Consider the following 20,845-nt stretch of genomic DNA (forward strand, 5'->3'; position numbering starts at 1 on the left):
GATCAAATAACCACTTTCGTTAGGTAATCATCCACTAGGTGACCATACTTATGTTTTCATAACTCGTTATCAATCAGTTTCATATTGAAGCTTTGCAAATTTGTTAAATTACAATTAAAAATGTTAAAATTTTGGATATAGAATAAGTATACTATTCTATCTTAACTTATATGAATAATTAAAAAGATAAATATAAAATTAAAGTTCTTCTTTAAATTTCTTTCACACTTACCGCCGTTTTCTATGACTTGCGCAAGAAAAAATAGTTACCTTGTTTTTCAGTATTTAATTAAAATTCTCTGTGATTTATGATTTGTTGATGTTTACAGAGAAATCCAAATACTAAAAAAAAGATAATATTCAAGTTATTATTAAGGTTAAATAGCTGTTCAAAGGTGAACAGACTTTTGTTGATAAGGCGAGAGGTTATGTTTAAATTTATTAAAGCTGTACCGCCATTTTTTTGACCTGCGCAGATAAATGAAGATGCTTAAGCGGCTACTGTGCGTAGAAATGAGACAGAACAAAGGAGCAACCACAAACGTGAGGGGGAGAACGTCAGATGAGTTGAGGAATAGCGTTCTTAAATGAGTGTGAAGGACTTTAAATTAGATAATTGTGTTGTTTGCACTTTAAATCGTGTCTTGAAGCAAAGCCAAGTGAAGGAAATGCGTGACACATCGGAAGAAGTCAATTAATTAACACGTAAATGCAGGATAATATAATAAGTATGTATGTATCTTAAATTTTCTTGATATATATATATGTGTAGATAAACAGAAAACAAATTTCTATTTATGAAGATATAATATATAAAATGAACATGTGAATATGAATATATCGATATAATAAATTTAAATATCCGGTATTTCACTGAGAGTCATTGTATAACCAAAAAAAAAAAAAAAATTACACGTTAGTAAGTAGTAATTTGATTAGTATGCAGTTATGAATTTTTTCAGAGCGTTGCGTGTCCTTGACACTTTAAGATTTGGATGTCTGTTACTCGAGAAGACTGAAACAGGATTTTTGTGAAACCCTACATTTACATTTCAACAAATAAACACCTTTTAATCTACATACAGTTAATTTTTATGTGAATATATGTGTTCTAGAATTGTTAAAAAAAACTCAGTAATTTTGGATATAATTATATTATCCAAGCATTTTAAATAACTTTATTTTGCATGATACAAATAACTTATTGCCAAAAATTTTTATTTAATTGATTTTCAATTTAAAAAATTTTTTTTCACGTCCTTGACCTTTAGATAGAAAAATTTTCAAAAACCTTTTAGGTATTTTGATAAGCTTCATTATATTCCAACAATTTTGGATAAACAAAAGATCCATTATTCGTAAAATTGGTAAATATTATCTACTCCAAAACACTGTTTATTTGTGTAACGGCCAAGATTTAACTTTTATGATTTAAATAGGCAGAATTTAATTATATAATTAATTTAATTCTACTTATTCCGATCATAAAATTGTTTAAATTATTCGTTTTTTTTTTCAAGCTTTTGACATTTAAATGTTGCTTTTTGATCTTTTAAAACTATTTTTAAAGACTCTTATCTCTTTTAAATTCTAATGTTCTCTATAAACTTTCAGTTGAATTTGTTTGTTTATTTTTCTCTTCTATATTTAAATTTGAATCTTGCATTTGATTGAACAAAACAATTCTCGTATTTTCTGAGAAGATAACATGATGGAATTTTCAGAAGAAAATTATATGCAACATTATTGTAATAAAATTTCCCAACTAAAAATAGATAATTATTTTAATCAAGTTTGTGATAGAGTATTAAATTTTTATTGCTATTACCGTATTACGTTTTATTACTTTTTTTTTAATATTTTACTATTACATTACTAAATATCCTCTTCAATTTTACATCCTCTGACGTCAGAAACCTCTCTATCTTTATCTAAATGACGTCATCGGCGGTAGATTGATATTAAATCAATGTTGAAAGTTACTATTACTAACATGAGAGTTTTCGAAAAATCAGTGAACTGTGATATTTTCCTCCATATATCATATTCAAGATTTAATATGCTAAAAAAAGTTTTATATTTTAGTGAATTTTATAATTGTTCCCTACATGCATTGAACAAAATTATGTCATTACTCTGATTGTACATGTAAAGTTGGAAAAAAATGAATGTCATTTTTCTAGTAACTAATTGAATATGAAATACTAAGAAGGAAAAACTATTATTTATACAACATTATTATTATTCTATTTCTGTGTAGTATTGAATTGGAATAAATTTTCTTTTACATTTTTATATGAAAATCTTATGAAATTTTATGATTACGTGGCTTTAACAAAATTTCTAATTTTATGACCAAGTTTTATGATTTAAAAGGGAGTTCTATTACTTATACTTTAATCTCGAGTTTAATTTCAATTTTTTTTATCAGTTCCGGATATTTAAAATAGTGCTACTAGTAATTGAAGATAAAATATAGTGCTACGATCAATTAAATATTTCTTTTCATTGTACAGGATGCGCAATAAGAACATGTGAAAACTAATTAGTTGGTATTTTCCAATAAGTGAAGGAATAAAATCAATGACTTTTCTGTTCAATCGGAGAGAGTGGTCAATTTTATTTTGTATCCATTAATTACAGACAAATTATGCGGTAAATAAAAATACAAAAAAATGTCAGCATCAATTGCATATATTTTCGAAATGTGAATCGTTTGAATCTTTAAAAACAGTATTCGTTTTATAAAACTATTGAAAACGTCTTTTACAGTTTTCTGCGAAATATCATTGACAGTCATTCTTATTTCGTTAATCAAATCACTTATAGTTTTCGGGTTATTTTCATAATAATGATCTTTGATGTAACTCCACAAAAAAATAACAAGGAATAAGATCAGGTGAATAAGGAGGCCATTCTATCCCGGTTCCCTTAATAAACCGAGGATATTCAAAACCAATAACTCGATCCTTATGATCTTTATTGATGGTTGCGAAGACTTCTCGTATTCAATGTGGTACTGCTCCGTCTTGCATAAAATAATCATTCTTAGCAAGATGTTTTTTCTTTGCATAAGGAAAGAATTCTGTCTCTGACATCTCTTTATATCATTCTCCGATGACGGTAGATTCAAAGAAGTCCAAGCAGATTTCTTTCATTGAAATAGCTACCTATACCGTTACGTTTAAAGGATGAAGAGAAACCTTGCCACTACAACTTCAAGATTCTCTGAACTCCAAAAAGAAAAAAATGTACTTCAACAGAAAATATTACTCGTTTTTCACTCAATTCATATTTCTATGATATTCATATTCTAATATTTGCAACAATTCGTTACAGAACTCTATCCATGTTTTCATAGCACGTTCGGTTAATAATTGATCTTTGTTATCTTTTAATATGTGCAGTAAAGATTCACTTATTTTCCAGGCTTGAGCAGCCTTACGGATTATAGAATAAGGATTTTTTTCAAAATATTTTTTAACTTGATTAACTGTTTTCTCTGTAGTTACCGAGGTGGACGGACCTGGAGATTTTTTTCTACGGTCCTGTAATGTTCCATATTCTTTAAAATCATCAATAACTGCTAAAGAATGGGAAAAAAACTTTCGAAAAATAATGTCATAGATCTGACTCAGTACAAACATTACAAGATACAAAAAAATCGATTTTTACCTTCGAAGAGTAGCTTCCAACTTTTTTACTTGCACGGAAACCTGTAAATGTTTTATTAGAAATTTTTCCTTTTAAATAATAACATTCCATGAGAAACATTTTTTCTTCAATAGTTAGCTCACTAATTTTCAAGAAATTCATCTGCTCCTAAATACAGCTAGAATAAAATTGACAGCCCTTAAAGACGTATTTCTGTACCATAGAGTTCAGTAGGATGTTAGAGAGGAAGGGGAGACAAGTTCATTCCTATTGAACACCCTGTATATTTGCGTTTATTATTAGTTTTAGTTCAGCTTGATGTAATGTGAATAAATAGTACAGCAGTTCATCTATTGTCTATTAGTATAGTTGAGTCGCCAATGGTCTTCTTTAGCTGAGAGTGAGCTTTTCATATTGGAGCACTCAACGTTTCTCTCTCACCACTCATATTATATTGAATAACAAAGGCTGACTTTTGGTTCGAGCTTGAGTTTACTTTATATAGCATTATCACTATGAATATCTGATATTAAGTTTATCAACTTGTTATAAATAACTCACATATGATGTATTTTTGTGGCGAATCCATATCATATAACTTTCAAATAAATTACATCAAATAATTACCAAGTTGTTATTTCAATGCATCTTTTAATTTATTTAAATGAATATATCTAAAGTAAATATTATTATAATTATTGTTACTGTTTTATCGCAATATAAAATATAATTAGTTAAAAATGAGTTTTTAACATTTTTATAAATAAGTCTCTTTATCTTAATGATAAAGCAAGAGATTTTAAAAATCTAATTAACTAGAAAATTTAAGAAAAATTTAATTCAAGTAATCTTGATGTTAATGTACATAAATTTGTTAAAAATTTCCCTAAAAATTAATTATCACTGTAAATTTTAATTTTTTAATGACGTTGGGATTATTATATCATGTATTAAAGTAAATTCAAGATTAAAGTTATAAATAAAACAATGATTATCCTTTCATTGCAAAATAATGAAAGTGTTATAAAATTAATAATTTATTTGTGTTATTAAATGCCACGAAGACTTTTGGAAAGTAATTTAAAGGTCAAAAAAATCAGAGAAAGAGAATAGTTTGTGAATGTGGATAAGCAAGCAAAGTGCGAGATATGAGTGCCTTCGACCCATCCACTTGAAATGTCAAAGGTTGTCGCGCAAGCTTTTCTAACCCTCTGTTAAAGGCTTTCCTTAGACAGAAGGTCGATTAATATACTTTCTTTTATACCAATCTCTCTGAAGGCTCATCGGAAAACATTTGATTTAGCTTGATAAGTCTCATCATCCTTTATATGATCTATAGATCAAATGAAAATACGATCAACTTGAACTATTCAAGTATGACTCGACATTATACAGGATTCAATGAACCTTAATCTTTGTACTTCTCACTTTGTAGACATCTTTCATTGGTTATTTTGCTGTTTACTATTTTGGTATATTCTTCAATATAACAATAAATGTCTAATTCAATAAGAGATAGTCAAACATTAAAAATATTATCATAAATTTTTCATTTATTTAAACACGAATCTTTCACAATTTTGAAAAGTAAACAGATAAAGATATTTTATAGAATTAATGTTGAAATGGTTTTTAATTAAAAATTCTATCAATTTTAGCGCTGAAAGATTTTTTGTCAAATATTCATCAAATAAGGGTGAAGATAATCTTCCTAGATAAAATCAAACAATTATTCTGAAAATGGTCGGAATTAGAATTTCTTCTTTTTACTAAAAAAAAAGTTCGATTTTTCCAACAATAAAATTTCAGGGGTTCTTTTCATGAATTAATTTTTTCATAAATTTGACGTTTTTTTTATTAAATTCAGTAGAATATATAAACAATAGGTTAAATACACCTAGTTTACTACTGGATCTTTTTTAGTTTTATTTTTTAATTTTGAATAAAAAAGTAATATATATTTGACAACTAAGAATTTCAATGCAGATAATGGAAAAAGTACCAGTACTCAATCAATTTAGTTTAAAAAAGTTGTACATTGGTCGTCAAATTTAATTATGGACTTTTCTGGGTTCCCCAGGAAATTAAATGAATCCATGCTTTTATTACTGTGACTATGCATTGAAAAAAATTAAACCAGTTACATTCGCTAAAAAATTTTAATCAAAAGTATGAGATTTGGAGTAAAAGAATTACTACATTAAAGTAAATATATTTATTCTGATTTATTTTAATGTATTACATAAACTTTTGCGATATTTTATTCATTTTTTTAAAAAATAAAAAAAAATTTTCATCATTTGCTGGATACGGAATTCAAAAATAATGATTTCCTGAACGTTTTTACTTGGAATATTCAAGTTTTGTTTAATGTTTCAACTCCAAGGTGCATCAGACTACTATTCAGTAGAACCATATCAAATGGAGTATTTTTATCAAAAATTTTCTTGATAACAATCCAGATGTCTTGAATATAATTTTTTTAATTTAATCGATTATTCAGATAAATGACATCAATTAGTCAGATATGTTAATTTACATCATGAATATTTATTTCATGTTATTATCACTTTTTGGGAATCAGCCTTCTGGGATTAATGAAGCTCAAAATGATTGAAAAACTTGTAGATTTATCAAGGTCAGTTCCATTAATAATTTATAGGCATTAATATCGACTGATAATAAATACTTCGATTAATTATATCTCAATGAAATAAAAAACATTAAACTAAGAAATTTTTTTGTTTAAAAATTCCATAAAGTTTTTTCACTGTTACTAAAAGTAATCCATGAAAGCTCGATAAATACTCCATTCCGTTTTAGTAATTTACATTTTATAAATAATAATTCACACACTACTACATTTATTCAAGTTAATCGATTATATAAGAAATGATCAATTTACTTTATTCATAACAAATAGTAGTTCATAAATAATACTGTATGGTATTTTTATATAAAATTATTTTCTATAATAAATAAATGAACTTTGTAACAAACTGAAAAGATGAAACAACTACTCTCTTAAACAAAAAAGTTAAAGCATAAAAACTTTGCTAAATGTTGTAACATTTTTTCTTCAATATAAATATTAAGAATTCATTGTAGGCTGAATAAATTCCGGAAAATTCTATTCAAAACTTGAGACTATCTTTCATGATTCAAAAAGCAAAAAAAGCATGTTTTTATATTTATCTTAGCTAATTAAGTTCGGTTGAATCTGCGAATTTAACAGTCTCTAAATATCACTATTAATACATCTGATATTTATCTTTCTTAAGTTGACGCTTCAAAAGACAAATGAATTTAATTCAACAACAAGAAAATAAAAACCATTAATGTCGGTGAAAAAGTTGAAGTAAACACAGACATTTCAAATGACTACTGTGAAGATAATTATCAAGCAATTTGATATAAAATCACTGATCGATAATACATTGAGTGTAATTGAATTAAAAGTTATCCAAGTAAATAAAAATTACAATAAGATATACTTAGATTGATTTTTAAATTTCTCTCGAGAGTTGTTTTTTTCAGAAATCATTACTTTCTCTAAACTTTTCCAATGAATTTTCCAGTAAATCGACAGAAGCTATTTCAGATACTCAACTTTATTATTTAACATTTTTCCCATGATAAGAGAAGACCATTAAATATTTAATTAAATCAAAACTGGTTTAATAAATTAGCAAGAAATAAAAATATATTGAATTCTACTTTTAATAATGAAAAATAAAAATTTTTTTTAATTAACCTTGAGAATAAATAAGACTATAGGAACAGTGATGATTATAAATTATTTTAATGAGTAATTAAGTAAATTGAACTTATGGAAAAATGTTTATAAACCCAGATGTAGCTCTCTACCTGGCCAATTCCTCTGTCTATCAACTCATACTCGTATAAATATTTGGTCCTTTCGTAGTGCATCTGCGCGAATGCAAGCTACGATCAATAGAAAGACAAGCAATTCTCCAGGTGAAATAGTTATTTGTTGATTATTAACATTTCCTAGAAAATATTGCTTGTACTTTTAAGATTTCTTCACAATGTCATTTTCATCCGTACAGATTATTAGTAAACTGAGGTAGCTTTTGTCATCAAGAGTTATAGTTGAAACCTATGAGGTTTTAGCTGTCCAGGGTACCTAGAAAGGGGAAAAGCAGGCAAAATGTATAAGGGATATTCTGGCGCAAGCGCAATGTCAAAGGCATGAGGGTTGAGGATAAGACGCGCGATACTCGCCAATTGCGAGGTTGTCTTCGATCAGGAAAGAACTAAAATGATTTCGTTTACCTTTTATTAATCTTTGTGCTTACTACAATCTGGTGTTGACTAGTCGGTTGGTTTTTTAAATCGGTATATTTGTTTAGTACTCTTGTATACAAATGATTTAGACGGTTAGTGTTTTTATTATTTTTTTTTAATGTTTTCTTGATAAGTAAATATGTTGAGCAACATTTTCATGTTGTGTCAATTCTAAAGATCTTTTTGATACAAAAAGAGATTTAAAATATTTTATTGTTTAAAAAACTTTTTATAATTTAAATAAATCTAAATATTTCATAACTTATGATAATTAAAGAAAAAAAAATGTATACATTGTTAAGAATAACATTCCATGAATGATTCAAAGTCATCACTGGTATCAATGACAATTCATATAAAAGTATGAATTAATATGAATTATTTTTGTGTTTTAATTAAAATAATACAATTGTAGACGATCAATTTGTATCTTAAATTATAGGACAAGGTGAGACAGATTTAAAAAAAAAATATCGAGTGAAAGAGCGCTTATGGAAACTAGTTGAGATACGGCTAATGCACTTGACGAGCTTCTTCATACCTATAAATTCTTTTATAAAATTTTTTCCCTAGTATTGCTATTTTTATTAATACCGATTATTCTTAATGTTTTACAGAGATGCGAGACTGATAGAAGCACAGTATACGTGAAGAACAATGCTCATTAAAGAGTACAGAATTCCACTTCCTCTAACAGTAGAGGAGTATCGTATTGCTCAGCTTTATATGATAGCTGTAAGTACATTTGATGATATTATTTCGAATATTTTATTTCATTTATTCATTATTTAACGAGTGAATCAATATAACAATTTTCATACACTTACGCAATATCTATTAATATTTAATTGATTTAGATGTAATTATTCTACCTCTTGGTTGAAATTTTTTTAATCATTTTTTTAAATCAGAATGGTTTTTTGTCTATTGTTTTTATATAATTTGAGATCCTTTCATCTTGAAAATAACTTTATTATAAACAAAAACTTGATACTGTTGCAAAAAAAATTTCACTTATGATTATTTTTATCAATATATATTATTCATTATGAAACTTGTTATGTTTATATAACTTTATTTACTATTATTGTCACACTATATTATTATGTTTACATGACTTTTTTTATTGCTTTCATTAGTATAAAATTAGATGTCGTGTTGTACATGAAAATAATAATAAAATTTTATTGTTGTACTATAGAAAAAGTCGAGAGAAGAAAGTAAAGGCGTTGGAAGTGGTGTTGAAATAATCGTTAATGAGCCCTACACTGATGGTCCTGGTGGAAGTGGACAATATACTCATAAAATCTATCATGTTGGTAGTCATCTTCCTGGTTGGTTTAAAAGTTTACTGCCAAAGTCCGCTTTAACAGCAAAAGAAGAAGCTTGGAATGCTTATCCATATACCAAAACCAGATACACTTGTCCTTTTGTTGAAAAGTTTTCAGTAGAAATTGAAACATATTATTTCCCTGATAATGGACATCAAGAGAATGTTTTCAAGCTTTCAGGAAGCGACTTACGCAACCGCATTGTTGATGTTATTGATGTTGTTAAGGATCAGTTGTTTGGAGCAGATTATGTTAAAGAAGAAGATCCTAAATTATACGTTTCGCAAAAGACTGGTAGAGGACCACTTAATGACTCATGGCTAGAGGAGTATTGGAATGATGTAAAAGTAAGAATATATTAAATAGAAATAATGATGTTAGTCGATGAAATATTAATTAAATCTATTCCAATTTACAATCTGATTACTTCAAATACATTTTGAGTAATAATAATTATAATAATAACTATACTAACAGAATATTTCAATTAATGTGATTTATAATTATCAAAAAACAAATGGATAAATCAATATATGTTCAAGCAACAGTGAAAAATTATTGTTGTAATGCTTATCGAAATTTTGATCATTAATAATACTAGTCAATGAACGACGCTTTTTGTGCTAACAGAACTAACATTTAGTATGAAAGATATTATACACCCTACATTGAAATAATAATTTAATTTGTTCTTAACACGTGAGGTTATTTTAGTAAAACTTGAATTAATCTCGAGAAAAAAAATAAGTTATAAAGTACGTTTATTATTAATCTATAAAATGATAAAGAAACTTTCTAGTAAGTTTTTTTTACTACATTAATAGCATAAATTGTTTGAATGCTATAAACGTCTTGGTTTTATATTAGAATATGTATTATTATTAGAATTACTGTAAGAATTATTTGCTACAAAAGAGCAAGTCTTCAAATAATAGTAAAAAAAAACTCTTAAATAATGTTTAAATCATAAAATAAGCTTCGAAAGCTTTGCGGATAATGTATAGTTAAAAAAACTGAGTATGACAACGTAATTTGAAAACTATTTATTGATTAAAGATGCTTAATTATGGAATAATAAAATAACAACATAAAAAAACAACAAATACTTTTTACTATCTAAACAAACTTATTGATTTTAGTTTTAAGTAACAGCTCAATTCTGTTGAATAGTAATCACTATAATAATTGAAAGATAATATAGTCATATTTTTTTTGAAAATAAAATAAATAATAATGTTAATAAATATTAATGGGGATAATTATTTGTGGTAAACACTAATAATATGCTTCATTAAGCATGATGCTGCATCAATAATTGTTCTGTAAACGTTCATTATATTTAACTTTTAAAAAAAGTCAGTCGTTATTTACAGAGATAATGCTCTTATTATCGATCTCGTCTAAGCTTTTTGTAAATAATTATTGAAAATTATTTCTTGTAACGTAGCTTATGAGTAGCTACCTATAAACAAAAAATTCACTAACCACTTTTATAATTGACTAATTTTTAACAATGATTATCACAGGGAAAACAACAGCCTACACCTTCAGGAAAGTCACTCATGTGTGCTTACAAGCTTTGTAGGGTCGAGTTCCGTTACTGGGGCATGCAGACTAAACTGGAAAAGTTTATTCAAGATGTGGGTCAGTATATGAACACTTAAAGATGCTTTTTATAATTTATTTCTTGTTGAAAAAGAATTAATAATGTTATCATCTATCTACTATTGTTGTAGCCCTACGGAAAACGATGTTAAGAGCACATCGACAAGCGTGGGCATGGCAAGATGAATGGATTGGTTTGACAATGGATGACATTAGGGAAATCGAAAGACAAACACAACTTGCATTACAAAGAAAAATGGCTGCTGCTGAAACTGGTGAAGAAGTTGATGGATATGAGGATAAAAATGGGGAAGCGAATACATCTGCTCCAACACCTCAAGATAATGATGTTGCTAAAACTCTAGCTGCTACGCTTGGTAGTATTGAGAAAAATGAAGATCTTCAGAGTCCTCCGTCCATTCGTAAGCCTTCTGAAATTCCAGTTATTAGTACCAATAATTCTGAAGCTGATATCAGCCCTGAAGATTCTCCTACTACAGTTTTACCACCAACTAGGTAAAATTCGAATCTATTCTTTTCTTTCTTTATCACCAAATGAAGTCAAATAAAACATTTAATTTATTTCGGTAACTTACAGATCACATACATCTGATGAAAAACCTGAAGTTAAAAAACACTGGAAACATACAAATCATATCCTTCATTCTCCAAGTTCTGCAAAAAGTTTTGATATTCAAATAGCTAATTGGCGGATGGAGAGTATTGTTCGCGAATCAGAGTCTGGTAGTGAAGATGAATTTTTCGACTGTCAAGGTATATTATTTAAGAACTAACTCATTGGAATAATGTAATAATTTCAGCCAAAAGCATGGCACTTGTTAGTCAGACAGTAATCGATAATGTCGATTTATTCCACTTGATACGATTAAATAATTCGGTTGAACGATGTTATAGACTCAATGACTAGCATGAATAGAACATATAAATTGATTGATAAATAATAGCACGAAAAATTCTTTAGTATTGCCTGCTGGATGTTTTATGGCTTTTTTTTTCTATTTGTGTTTTTGATGCACACTCAATATAGCTGCTGGGATTATTATACCCGTAATACGCACAGGTAGGTCAATTAGAGAATTGAAGTTGCACGAAAGCACAAGCCTAAGTGGGAGCTAATTATTTATCGTACTAAATAAAGAAAACTAGAATATAGACCTTACTACAACATTGCATCTCTTCGTAATTGTTTATAATGAGTCGTCTATTTTTTGGCTTATTATTAAAGAGTTGAATCTAAATTTTTTTATAAACATACCTATTCTTTAAGATATGCTTTTTTTTTATTTTAACTTTTAGTAAGATAATTACTAATTTCATTTTTTAAGAAATATTGAAACAAACTTTTTTCAGTATTTTAGTTGAAATGTTTTACCATTTCTATCCAGCTAATGTGATGAAAATATTTTATAGAAAAAAGCAGCAATTTTACCTTAAAACATTCTCTTTAAATATTGATGTTTAAGTTTATCAGTAATGAACTCTTACGATAAAAAACTTTTTAGATTCAATTATGAATAATTTGATACAAAAAATTTATGTCCCTTAAAATGCGCAGAATTTTCCAACTTTTACTGAAGCTAATATTTTATATTTATTTATATAGAGGACTTTGGGGACAATACATCTTTAGCGAAATGGAGTTCTTTGGACCTTTTGACTGAAAAAGAAGACTCAATATCTCCTACAGCAGCCATGGATGAGAAAAAAGACAGTATTTTTTCTCATACGTATTTACAACGTGTAGCCAGTGAGCGTAGTAGTAGAAGACTTCACATTCATACATCAGCAAGCATTGATTTATCGTGTCCAGCATCTCCGCAGCATTCACCGACTCATCAGCCATGCCGAATAACGGTTTTACTTATTGTCATGCATGCCGGTAGTGTTCTAGATGCCAATGTGGACTTGACAGCCAAAAAGTCAGATATAACAACCTTCAGGGGTGCCTTTGAATCAGTAATGAGACAGCATTATCCGAGTATGGTCGGCCATATTGCAGTAAGACTTGTTTCTTGTCCATCTATATGTACTGAAGGCCTTGGGATTCTTTCAAGTCTTAGTCCATACAGTTTTGACGTTTCTCCATCGTGTGTAGATGCTCCACATATTACCCATGACACCATTCCAATCGGTGCAATTCCATTACTTGCTTGTTCCAACCCAGAATATCAGGATGCCATATCCAAGGTCATTACAGGAGCCAATCAAGCCTATGCAGAATTTTTGAAGAGTGAAGAAGGCCGAGGATTTGCTGGTCAAGTCTCCTTAGTTGGAGATTCTGTCGGGTCTATTTTAACTTATGATGCTCTCTGTCGAACAGTTCAATACCAGTCGAGACATGATAGTGAGAATAGTATTTTGGAGACTGACAATACTGGTGAGAATAATGGAGATGATAAGCATCTTTCAGCGCCTTCTCCCAGAAGAAGATCATCCTCAACTAGTGAATGTTCTCAATGCAAATTAGATTTTGACGTTAGTGAATTCTTCATGTTTGGAAGCCCATTGGCATTAGTTCTAGCATACAGAAAAGTTTCATCAAGCAATGAAAGATCCGGCAATATTTCAAGACCTTTTGTAAATCAAGTCTACAATCTCTTCCATCCGACTGATCCAGTAGCTGCAAGATTAGAGCCGCTTATTTCAGCTAGATTTTCTCAGTTACCTCCAGTCAATGTTGCGAGATATCAAAAATATCCTCTTGGCAATGGTCAACCTTATCACTTACGTAAGCACTACTGATTTATTGAGATCTTCATTTTTAAGTTAGTGAAGAAGAATTAAATGTTTATCGATTTTTTTTTTATTTATAGTAGAAGCTATCCAAACGAATCCGCAATTATTTACTGATGGATTAAATACTTCAAGCACACCACATCTAAGAAGAATGTCTGATATATCGATTCAAAGTACAATGTCTGGTCTTATTGATAATGTTCCACTTCAAGCAGCGTCTTCGTGTAAGTTAACATTTAATCGTTTTTAGAATAAATTTAGATTAACATCAAATAAAAAGCTTCTTCATTTTAACATATTCTATTAACTTTGATAACAGATAATTGTAAAATGTTATTTACAGAAGTTTATTTGCTATTAATATTATATATCCAATTATTAGAGATGAATTAATATACTATTAAGTAAATTGAGTTATGATTATAAAGGGATGAAATTAGTACATCAAGTGATCCATTTATACCATTATTGTGAACACAATTGACTTAGTTAATTAAGATGCAATTAATAATTAATATCATTACTAATTGAATTGTTGCCAGTGACCCAGAAGTGGTGGGGGAGCAAAAGGATTGATTACGCCCTGTATTGTCCTGAAGGTTTAGCCAATTTTCCCACCAACGCATTACCTCATTTATTCCATGCGAGCTACTGGGAATCATCAGATGTGATTGCATTCATATTACGACAAATTGGAAGGTTTGATTTGCCGATGCTTGCTGGAGAGGAAAAGGAGCTTGCTTGCTTCCGTCCAGGTCAACCACGAGAAAAGTGGAATAAAAAACGTACATCAGTTAAGCTCAAGGTAAGTCTTGCTATTACACTAAAAAATATTTAATTAAAAGAAAATGATTAAAAAAAAAAACTAATAAAAATGTGAATACATACATTTACACATTAAAGAATACCATCAATGAGTTGATTTGTATTTCTTGTATTTCTAGAATGTCGCAGCAAATCATAGAGCCAACGACGTCATTGTAAGGGAAGGTGCGCCACAGATATTGATCGCTCGATTCATGTACAGTCCCATAGACGTGATTGCTCTGACAGGTGGGTGATTATTGATAAATAGTTGTTTTGTTAAATAGAAAAAAAATGCGTTCAATATTGATCATTATGTCAAACTGTAATTTTTTTATCTAGGAGAAAAAGTTGATATTCACGTGATGAAAGACGCACCTGCAGGAGAGTGGACTTACTTGTCTACTGAAGTGACTGATAAAAATGGGCGAATTACTTATCGCATTCCCGATGAAAAAGCTCTTTCTTATGGTCTCTACCCTATTAAAATGGTCGTGCGGTAAATAATGTTGATTACTTGAAAATGCTTCTTCTAATAAATCTCTCGACTTCTCAGTTAAAATAAATGGTTGAACAATTTTTTAGGGGAGATCATACATCAGTTGACTTTTTCATGGCTGTGATACCGCCAAACACGGAATGTGTGGTATTCAGTATAGATGGTTCATTTACAGCAAGTATGTCGGTTACCGGAAGAGATCCCAAAGTACGTGCAGGTGCTGTTGATGTCGTGAGGTAATAAAGTTATAAATTGCGTTGTTAAATTGTCTTTTGTACAATCTTTGACTCTTTAAAACATTTATTATCGGTCTTTACATAATTAGACATTGGCAAGAACTTGGATACCTTATCATCTATATCACAGCGAGACCAGATATGCAGCAACAAAAAGTTGTATCTTGGCTATCTCAACATAACTTTCCTTATGGGCTTGTTTCCTTTGCTGATGGATTATCAACGGATCCTCTAGGTCACAAGGCTGCCTACCTTAATAACCTTATACAAGAGCATAAAGTTATAATCCATCAAGCTTATGGTAGCAGCAAAGATATTGCCGTTTATACTGCAATAAATTTGAAGCCAAAGCAAATAATAATTGTTGGAAAGGTATCTAAGAAGCAACAAGCTCTTGCAACAATATTAACAGAAGGATATGCAGCGCATTTGAGTCAACTTCAGGCCCATGGTGGGTCAAGACCAGCTCAAGGAAATGCGAGAATGGTTATTCCGCGAGGACAATTTGGATTACCGGGTTTAAATTCATCGTTACGTCGAAGAAGGTAAACTTTATTGAAAATTTTATAGTTTTCAAACTTAGGAATGACATTAAAAATGATGTAAACTTCTTTAATTAATATTTTAGTTACCAGAGCGATGATAAAGGTCTCAAAAATAATTCTGAAAACTTTCCTTAGTCTAGAACTCAATTATAATATTTATTCTTTTCAAGAGTATTATGAAAGAATCTTGAAGTAAAACTACAATGTAATTTTGCAAAATCAATTGTCAATTAATTGAAATCACTTCATTCACATCAATTTAAAGGTTTGAAAAGTTTTAAAAAGAAGTCAATAAAAACTGTCAAAGACATGCAATCCTATCAGAATTGAACCAATAGTTTACATCATTTTAATGCATCTGAAAGCGTCGTAGGTGGTGTTTTTGCAGTACGCGAATACGAGCCCTGGCTCTGTTCCAGTAACGAGAAAGCGGTCAACTCACCAGCTCGCAACAACGTGTACTTAAAGCGGAAAGTCTACCTTACCCACATCTAACACACGTCTATTATCTACCTACAATTTATTCACTCACATTGGTAATTATCTATCTCCTGTCTCTCTCTCTCTCTTTCTCTCGTTTCTCTCTTTCTATCGCACTCGATCCCTCTAACGATCACAATACACAAATTGTCCTAGCAATCCTTTCAGATATATCTCTAGAATTATCACACGACTTCAATAAGTATTATCTAGTAGACAATTAGGAGTATAAATCCTAAAAGGTGGAATGAAAATTTACTTAAGGTATCTAAATATCTTCCTGCTGATAATACAACCTTTTTGTCATGTGCTCTAGCAAGATAAGAGCTTTTTTTATCCTTTAGATAGATTTTCAGGAATATTAGGATTAGTTTTAAGACATTATTCGGTTCCAGGTACCGGCTCTGAAGTTGTGTCACATTGTCGCGAGTCGATGTTACTCATAATTGCTCTCGACAAGAGCACCAAACATCACGTTCCACGATAAGAATAATCCTTTTGTCGTCAGCCATGCTATTATCCAGAATTTGCACCCGATTACGGTTCCGAACAATCAGACATCGTTGGCATGGCAATAAAAATTCACATTTGTTTGCTTCCTGATGATCATCGTGTCATCGTAGCAACTCCCATATGTGAGATCGGCAGTTGATCAGTATTTAGTGAGACAGGTAAAAAGTTCACTGCGACTCATGATTACAGTTATGTTGGGATTTAGGTGAATATACAAAGAAAAAAAAAGATCCTTTCATAAATTGGGGATAGTCTTTTGAAGAAAATATGCTCTTTGAATACTTGATAAATTTCTAATTAATTAAATTGAATGATTTAGCTTTTTACTAGAGGTACAAGTTTATAAGAAATGATTATGACACTTCAAATAAATAGAATATTTATCCGCATATTTTTCATAAACTTTGGAAATTAATTATTTACATCAAAATTGATTATTCACAAGGTTTTTTTTTGAATAATTATTTAAACTGAAGTAACTAGTAAAACCACAATCTGTTAAAATTAAAATAGAAACTTGTTAAAATAATGAATAGTTTAAAAATTACAAAAAATTAAAGTAAAAAAGAAAAGTTTTTTCTCTGTATATTTCTCAAAGTCTGGACTAGAGCTGTAACTGCTGTCTAGATTGACCACAGGTGGAACCTGCTGCTTGCACGAATTTAATTATCTGAGCCGTTAAATAACCCCCATCTCTCCTGCACGTTCTCTAGATGTGAATGCTGAGCGATCAAGTCTGGCTTTTCTATTTTGTGTGATATAGTGTCTCAGGAAATTCATTTACACTAAACTCTCTCTTGTCAAAATAAAAACATCTTCGTAAATTATTCCAGCTTGTATTTCAAGATATTTATTAATTACCCTCGCTTATTATCGTTAACCTTCTCATTCTCATCGCCAAAAAAAAAAAAATGTTTAGATTCTTCAAAAATCATTGATCATCCAAACTATATTTGAATGATTGTCATTCATTCTTTCACCTCAATGTTCCCCGCTTTATGTACATTGTTATATTCTAACAATTTCGATCAATTCGAGTGCTAAGAAGCTATGGAAGCTGCACCGCTGCTTTGTTTATGCCACACAAAATTTAATTCAGTATAAAAGATATTTATTTTTGGTATATTATTTCAAAATACTGAGCCATTTTCGAAACGCTCTATTTTTATGAAATAATTTAATCGATAAAAGTTTATTTTTAAATACAAAAAAAAAAATCTGAGTGAAATTTAATAGTATAAAAAATTATGAGTTAACACTTGAAATATTTTTTGGAAATTATTTTTTATCATCAATGATAAGTTATAGAAATATATTGTATGGCTTATCACTTACGAATTTTTATCGAAATTTAATCACCAAATAATACAACGTATAACAAGTTTACTGAAATTTTCAATTTTTCAAATGAAATATTTATTATGAAAAATATTGAAATAAATGGTGAATATATTTAAAACAATTATATTAGAAATTTATTATCACTTGTAAAGGTAGGATTTTTTTGTCAATTTATTATTCAATATTTGACATTTAAATTCAGCTAAAATTGCTGTAAGAACTAAGTGGTTTCTACTAATGTGTTGAAAATGGTCGTAACAATGTGCCGAAAAGAGCCATCACTGTGAATGTATTAACGAAAAAAAAAATGTCCATTAGTTCTTTTAGGACAGCCAAGCGTGCCATCTTACAATCAGCATCTGTGGGCAAGCCGGAGCAGCTTGAAAGAAGCACAAGTGTTGGACCCTCATCAAGAAGACCTTCTTCACCACCATCATCAAAATCAACGGCTCCTGATAAACTTTGACGATTTGCTCGCTGCCGTTCATTCTTTGAATCACGGCAGTGAGATTTTAACATCATTCTACAATCGTATACAAACTAATCCATTTGAAACAATAATTTATTCAATATTTAAATTTAAATATGATCAATTTGATGATATGAAAGTGAAATTGAAGTCAATGTGATGAATTAGTACATTTCAAATCTAAGAGCTCAATGTCTTAAGCAATTCTCCGGTCTGCCCATTGCATAGTTTATTTTTTATACAGACATTCTAGGTATTCATCATCAAGATTATGTCACTTACAAATGATGTTTGTCATTCATCAAAAGGCAACATATGCGGGTAAGTTGAAGTAAATATTTTCAAAATGAAAAAAATCAATTGTTCGATTGTAAAAAAATAGTATTAACTAATATTATAAGAATAAATATCAAGAGTAATAATGATACTATAAATAATAATGATAACAATAATAATAATAACAATAATGATAATAAATACAGCATTAATAATTCATGGTTGAAATTGATATAAATTGTAAAAAGACATTAATGAATTGTTGAATACTGTTACCTGATTTCTTTGTTGTTAAAAATTTTAATTAAAAAAATTAATGTGTGTTGATTATTGTAATGATTGATAAACTAATAATGTCATGAATGATTGGATTATTTTTAATTATTTTAAACGCAGTATAGTCAAGTTTGCATTTTAATTTCAGTCGTCATAGAAGTTCAAATGAATAAAAAGCCATGACATTAGAAGATACATAGATATCATATCATTGTGTTCGAGTGATTTATTTGGAAAGATATATTTTTCATACAAAAATACACAATAGCTATACTTTGGAATTTTTTTTTAAATTTATAAATAATTTGTAAATTCGATTCTTTGGTGCCTGTAATTTAGGGCAGACTTGACTGTGATTATTGCTATATATAATAATTCAATCTCTGATAACGCTTATGATGCAATTAAACTGTATTTACAATCATATTTCGATATGGATATAGATATACATTAATGTATCAAAGACAATGTTATTAATAAGAATATTTAAGTGTTAACAAAGTCAAATGTAAGAATGAGATAAATTTTTATGGTTGTAATAAACATGACATCAACATAAATAATAATATTTAAGTGCAACCACAAAGTATTTTATGTATTAAAACGATGATAAAAATCATATTTTTGTTAGTATATCGAACTGAAATCAGCGTTGCAAAAATTGTTTATGTATATTGATATATAACATAATGTATATAAGATAATTATATATAAATACACACGTATATAAGTACTATACAATGTGCGATGAGTTAAAATGTTAATTATTAATAGACGTTTTAGACTAATCAGATAAGAGAATAGATTTATTTGATTAATAGAATAAGCAATCAAGAGTATAATAAATAATTATTATTGTTAAATATATTTTAACTGATCGTACAATGCATAACGTTGAATCGTGATTGCTTTAAATAAAATGTCTACTGAATAATCTCCTGTGACACACACGTATATGAGTTTAAAACTTGATTGTTTTGACATAAAAATTTATGAAAAAATTCAATGATATAACAAATATTTTAATTACTTATACTTATTGTATATTGAAGTATATTCATTATATTTTATTCATTCTGTAAAACATTTATTGTATCCCTTTTTTGTAATTATTCATTAAAAATAATTTAAATTGCGCCAATAATTTTTATTTATTACCACAGAATAGTGTTTTAAAATCTATCCAATGTACACTTAATTTTAGTAGAATTCATTTTTTATCGCAATTATTATCTTATCTTAGTAATAGTAACATGATTAGAACTAAATTATAAATTTTTTGTTCAAAAGGATAATTTAAAAAAAAAAAAAAATTTGGCGTTCTTTATGTTAACTTTGAAAATGACATGAGGTTGTGCTTAGTTTGATACTTTTCTTTTGTTGTTAATAATTAATTAAAGTATTAATTAAAACAGACATAAAAAAGATAAGCCAAAATCTTAGGTACGGTTGGAAAGTAAATATTTAGCGAAGATAAAGTTTATTAGTATACGACGTAACGGTAGTAGTACTTTGAAGAGTAAAACTTGTCTTCTTCGTAGCCAGTTCAGTTTTGCTTGAAGGCATCTGCTTTTGAGTTTTGTTATTTATCGTTTGTTTAAGAAGGAAGAAAAATTAAAATAAAACAGAGAGTAGGTTATATTTCCGTGTGCTTTAACATTGTAAGGGAAATAGCTTTTGTTTTGGTCAGCCACCAGTGAAGAATATACTCATTATTATACAAAACTGATAGAATCCAATTACTGCTATAT

General features: G+C 28.7%; 2 protein-coding genes across 11 annotated transcripts in view; both read left to right on the forward strand.

Moving 5' to 3' along the window:
* The first annotated feature begins 76 nt into the window (after positions 1 to 76).
* rdgB (retinal degeneration B) lies at positions 77 to 19,819 on the forward strand. 9 transcript variants are annotated; one of them, XR_004690506.1, is made up of 17 exons: positions 274 to 395; positions 477 to 732; positions 8,580 to 8,697; positions 9,164 to 9,640; positions 10,820 to 10,937; positions 11,030 to 11,414; positions 11,497 to 11,672; positions 12,523 to 13,647; positions 13,733 to 13,879; positions 14,198 to 14,460; positions 14,600 to 14,708; positions 14,802 to 14,958; positions 15,045 to 15,194; positions 15,284 to 15,739; positions 15,823 to 16,275; positions 16,615 to 16,890; positions 18,392 to 18,528. XR_004690506.1 is itself a non-coding variant. In XM_035085792.1 (16 exons), exons 3-15 carry the CDS (start codon positions 8,620 to 8,622, stop codon positions 16,232 to 16,234), a joined length of 3,717 nt encoding a protein of 1,238 aa, XP_034941683.1. In that variant the 5' UTR covers positions 274 to 395; positions 477 to 732; positions 8,580 to 8,619; the 3' UTR covers positions 16,235 to 16,275; positions 18,392 to 18,520. The 9 variants fall into 9 exon arrangements, 6 of the variants coding, with proteins under 6 accessions (XP_034941680.1, XP_034941683.1, XP_034941678.1 ...); XR_004690505.1 differs by having other exon boundaries at positions 16,159 to 16,275; XR_004690507.1 differs by lacking the exon at positions 15,823 to 16,275.
* Positions 19,820 to 20,621: 802 nt separating this feature from the next.
* Positions 20,622 to 20,845, forward strand: part of LOC118068531 (Diuretic hormone 44 receptor 1) — a 39,347-nt gene continuing 39,123 nt past the window's right edge. For both annotated transcript variants that reach the window (XM_035086001.1, XM_035086002.1), the window contains exon 1: positions 20,622 to 20,725. The gene's annotated coding sequence lies outside the window, so the exon portion shown is untranslated. The remainder of the gene's footprint in view (positions 20,726 to 20,845) is intronic.

Source organism: Chelonus insularis, unplaced genomic scaffold, assembly GCF_013357705.1.
Source record: "Chelonus insularis isolate UGA/USDA-ARS -01 unplaced genomic scaffold, ASM1335770v1 contig_3_pilon, whole genome shotgun sequence".
NCBI classification, from domain to species: Eukaryota; Metazoa; Arthropoda; class Insecta; order Hymenoptera; family Braconidae; genus Chelonus; species Chelonus insularis.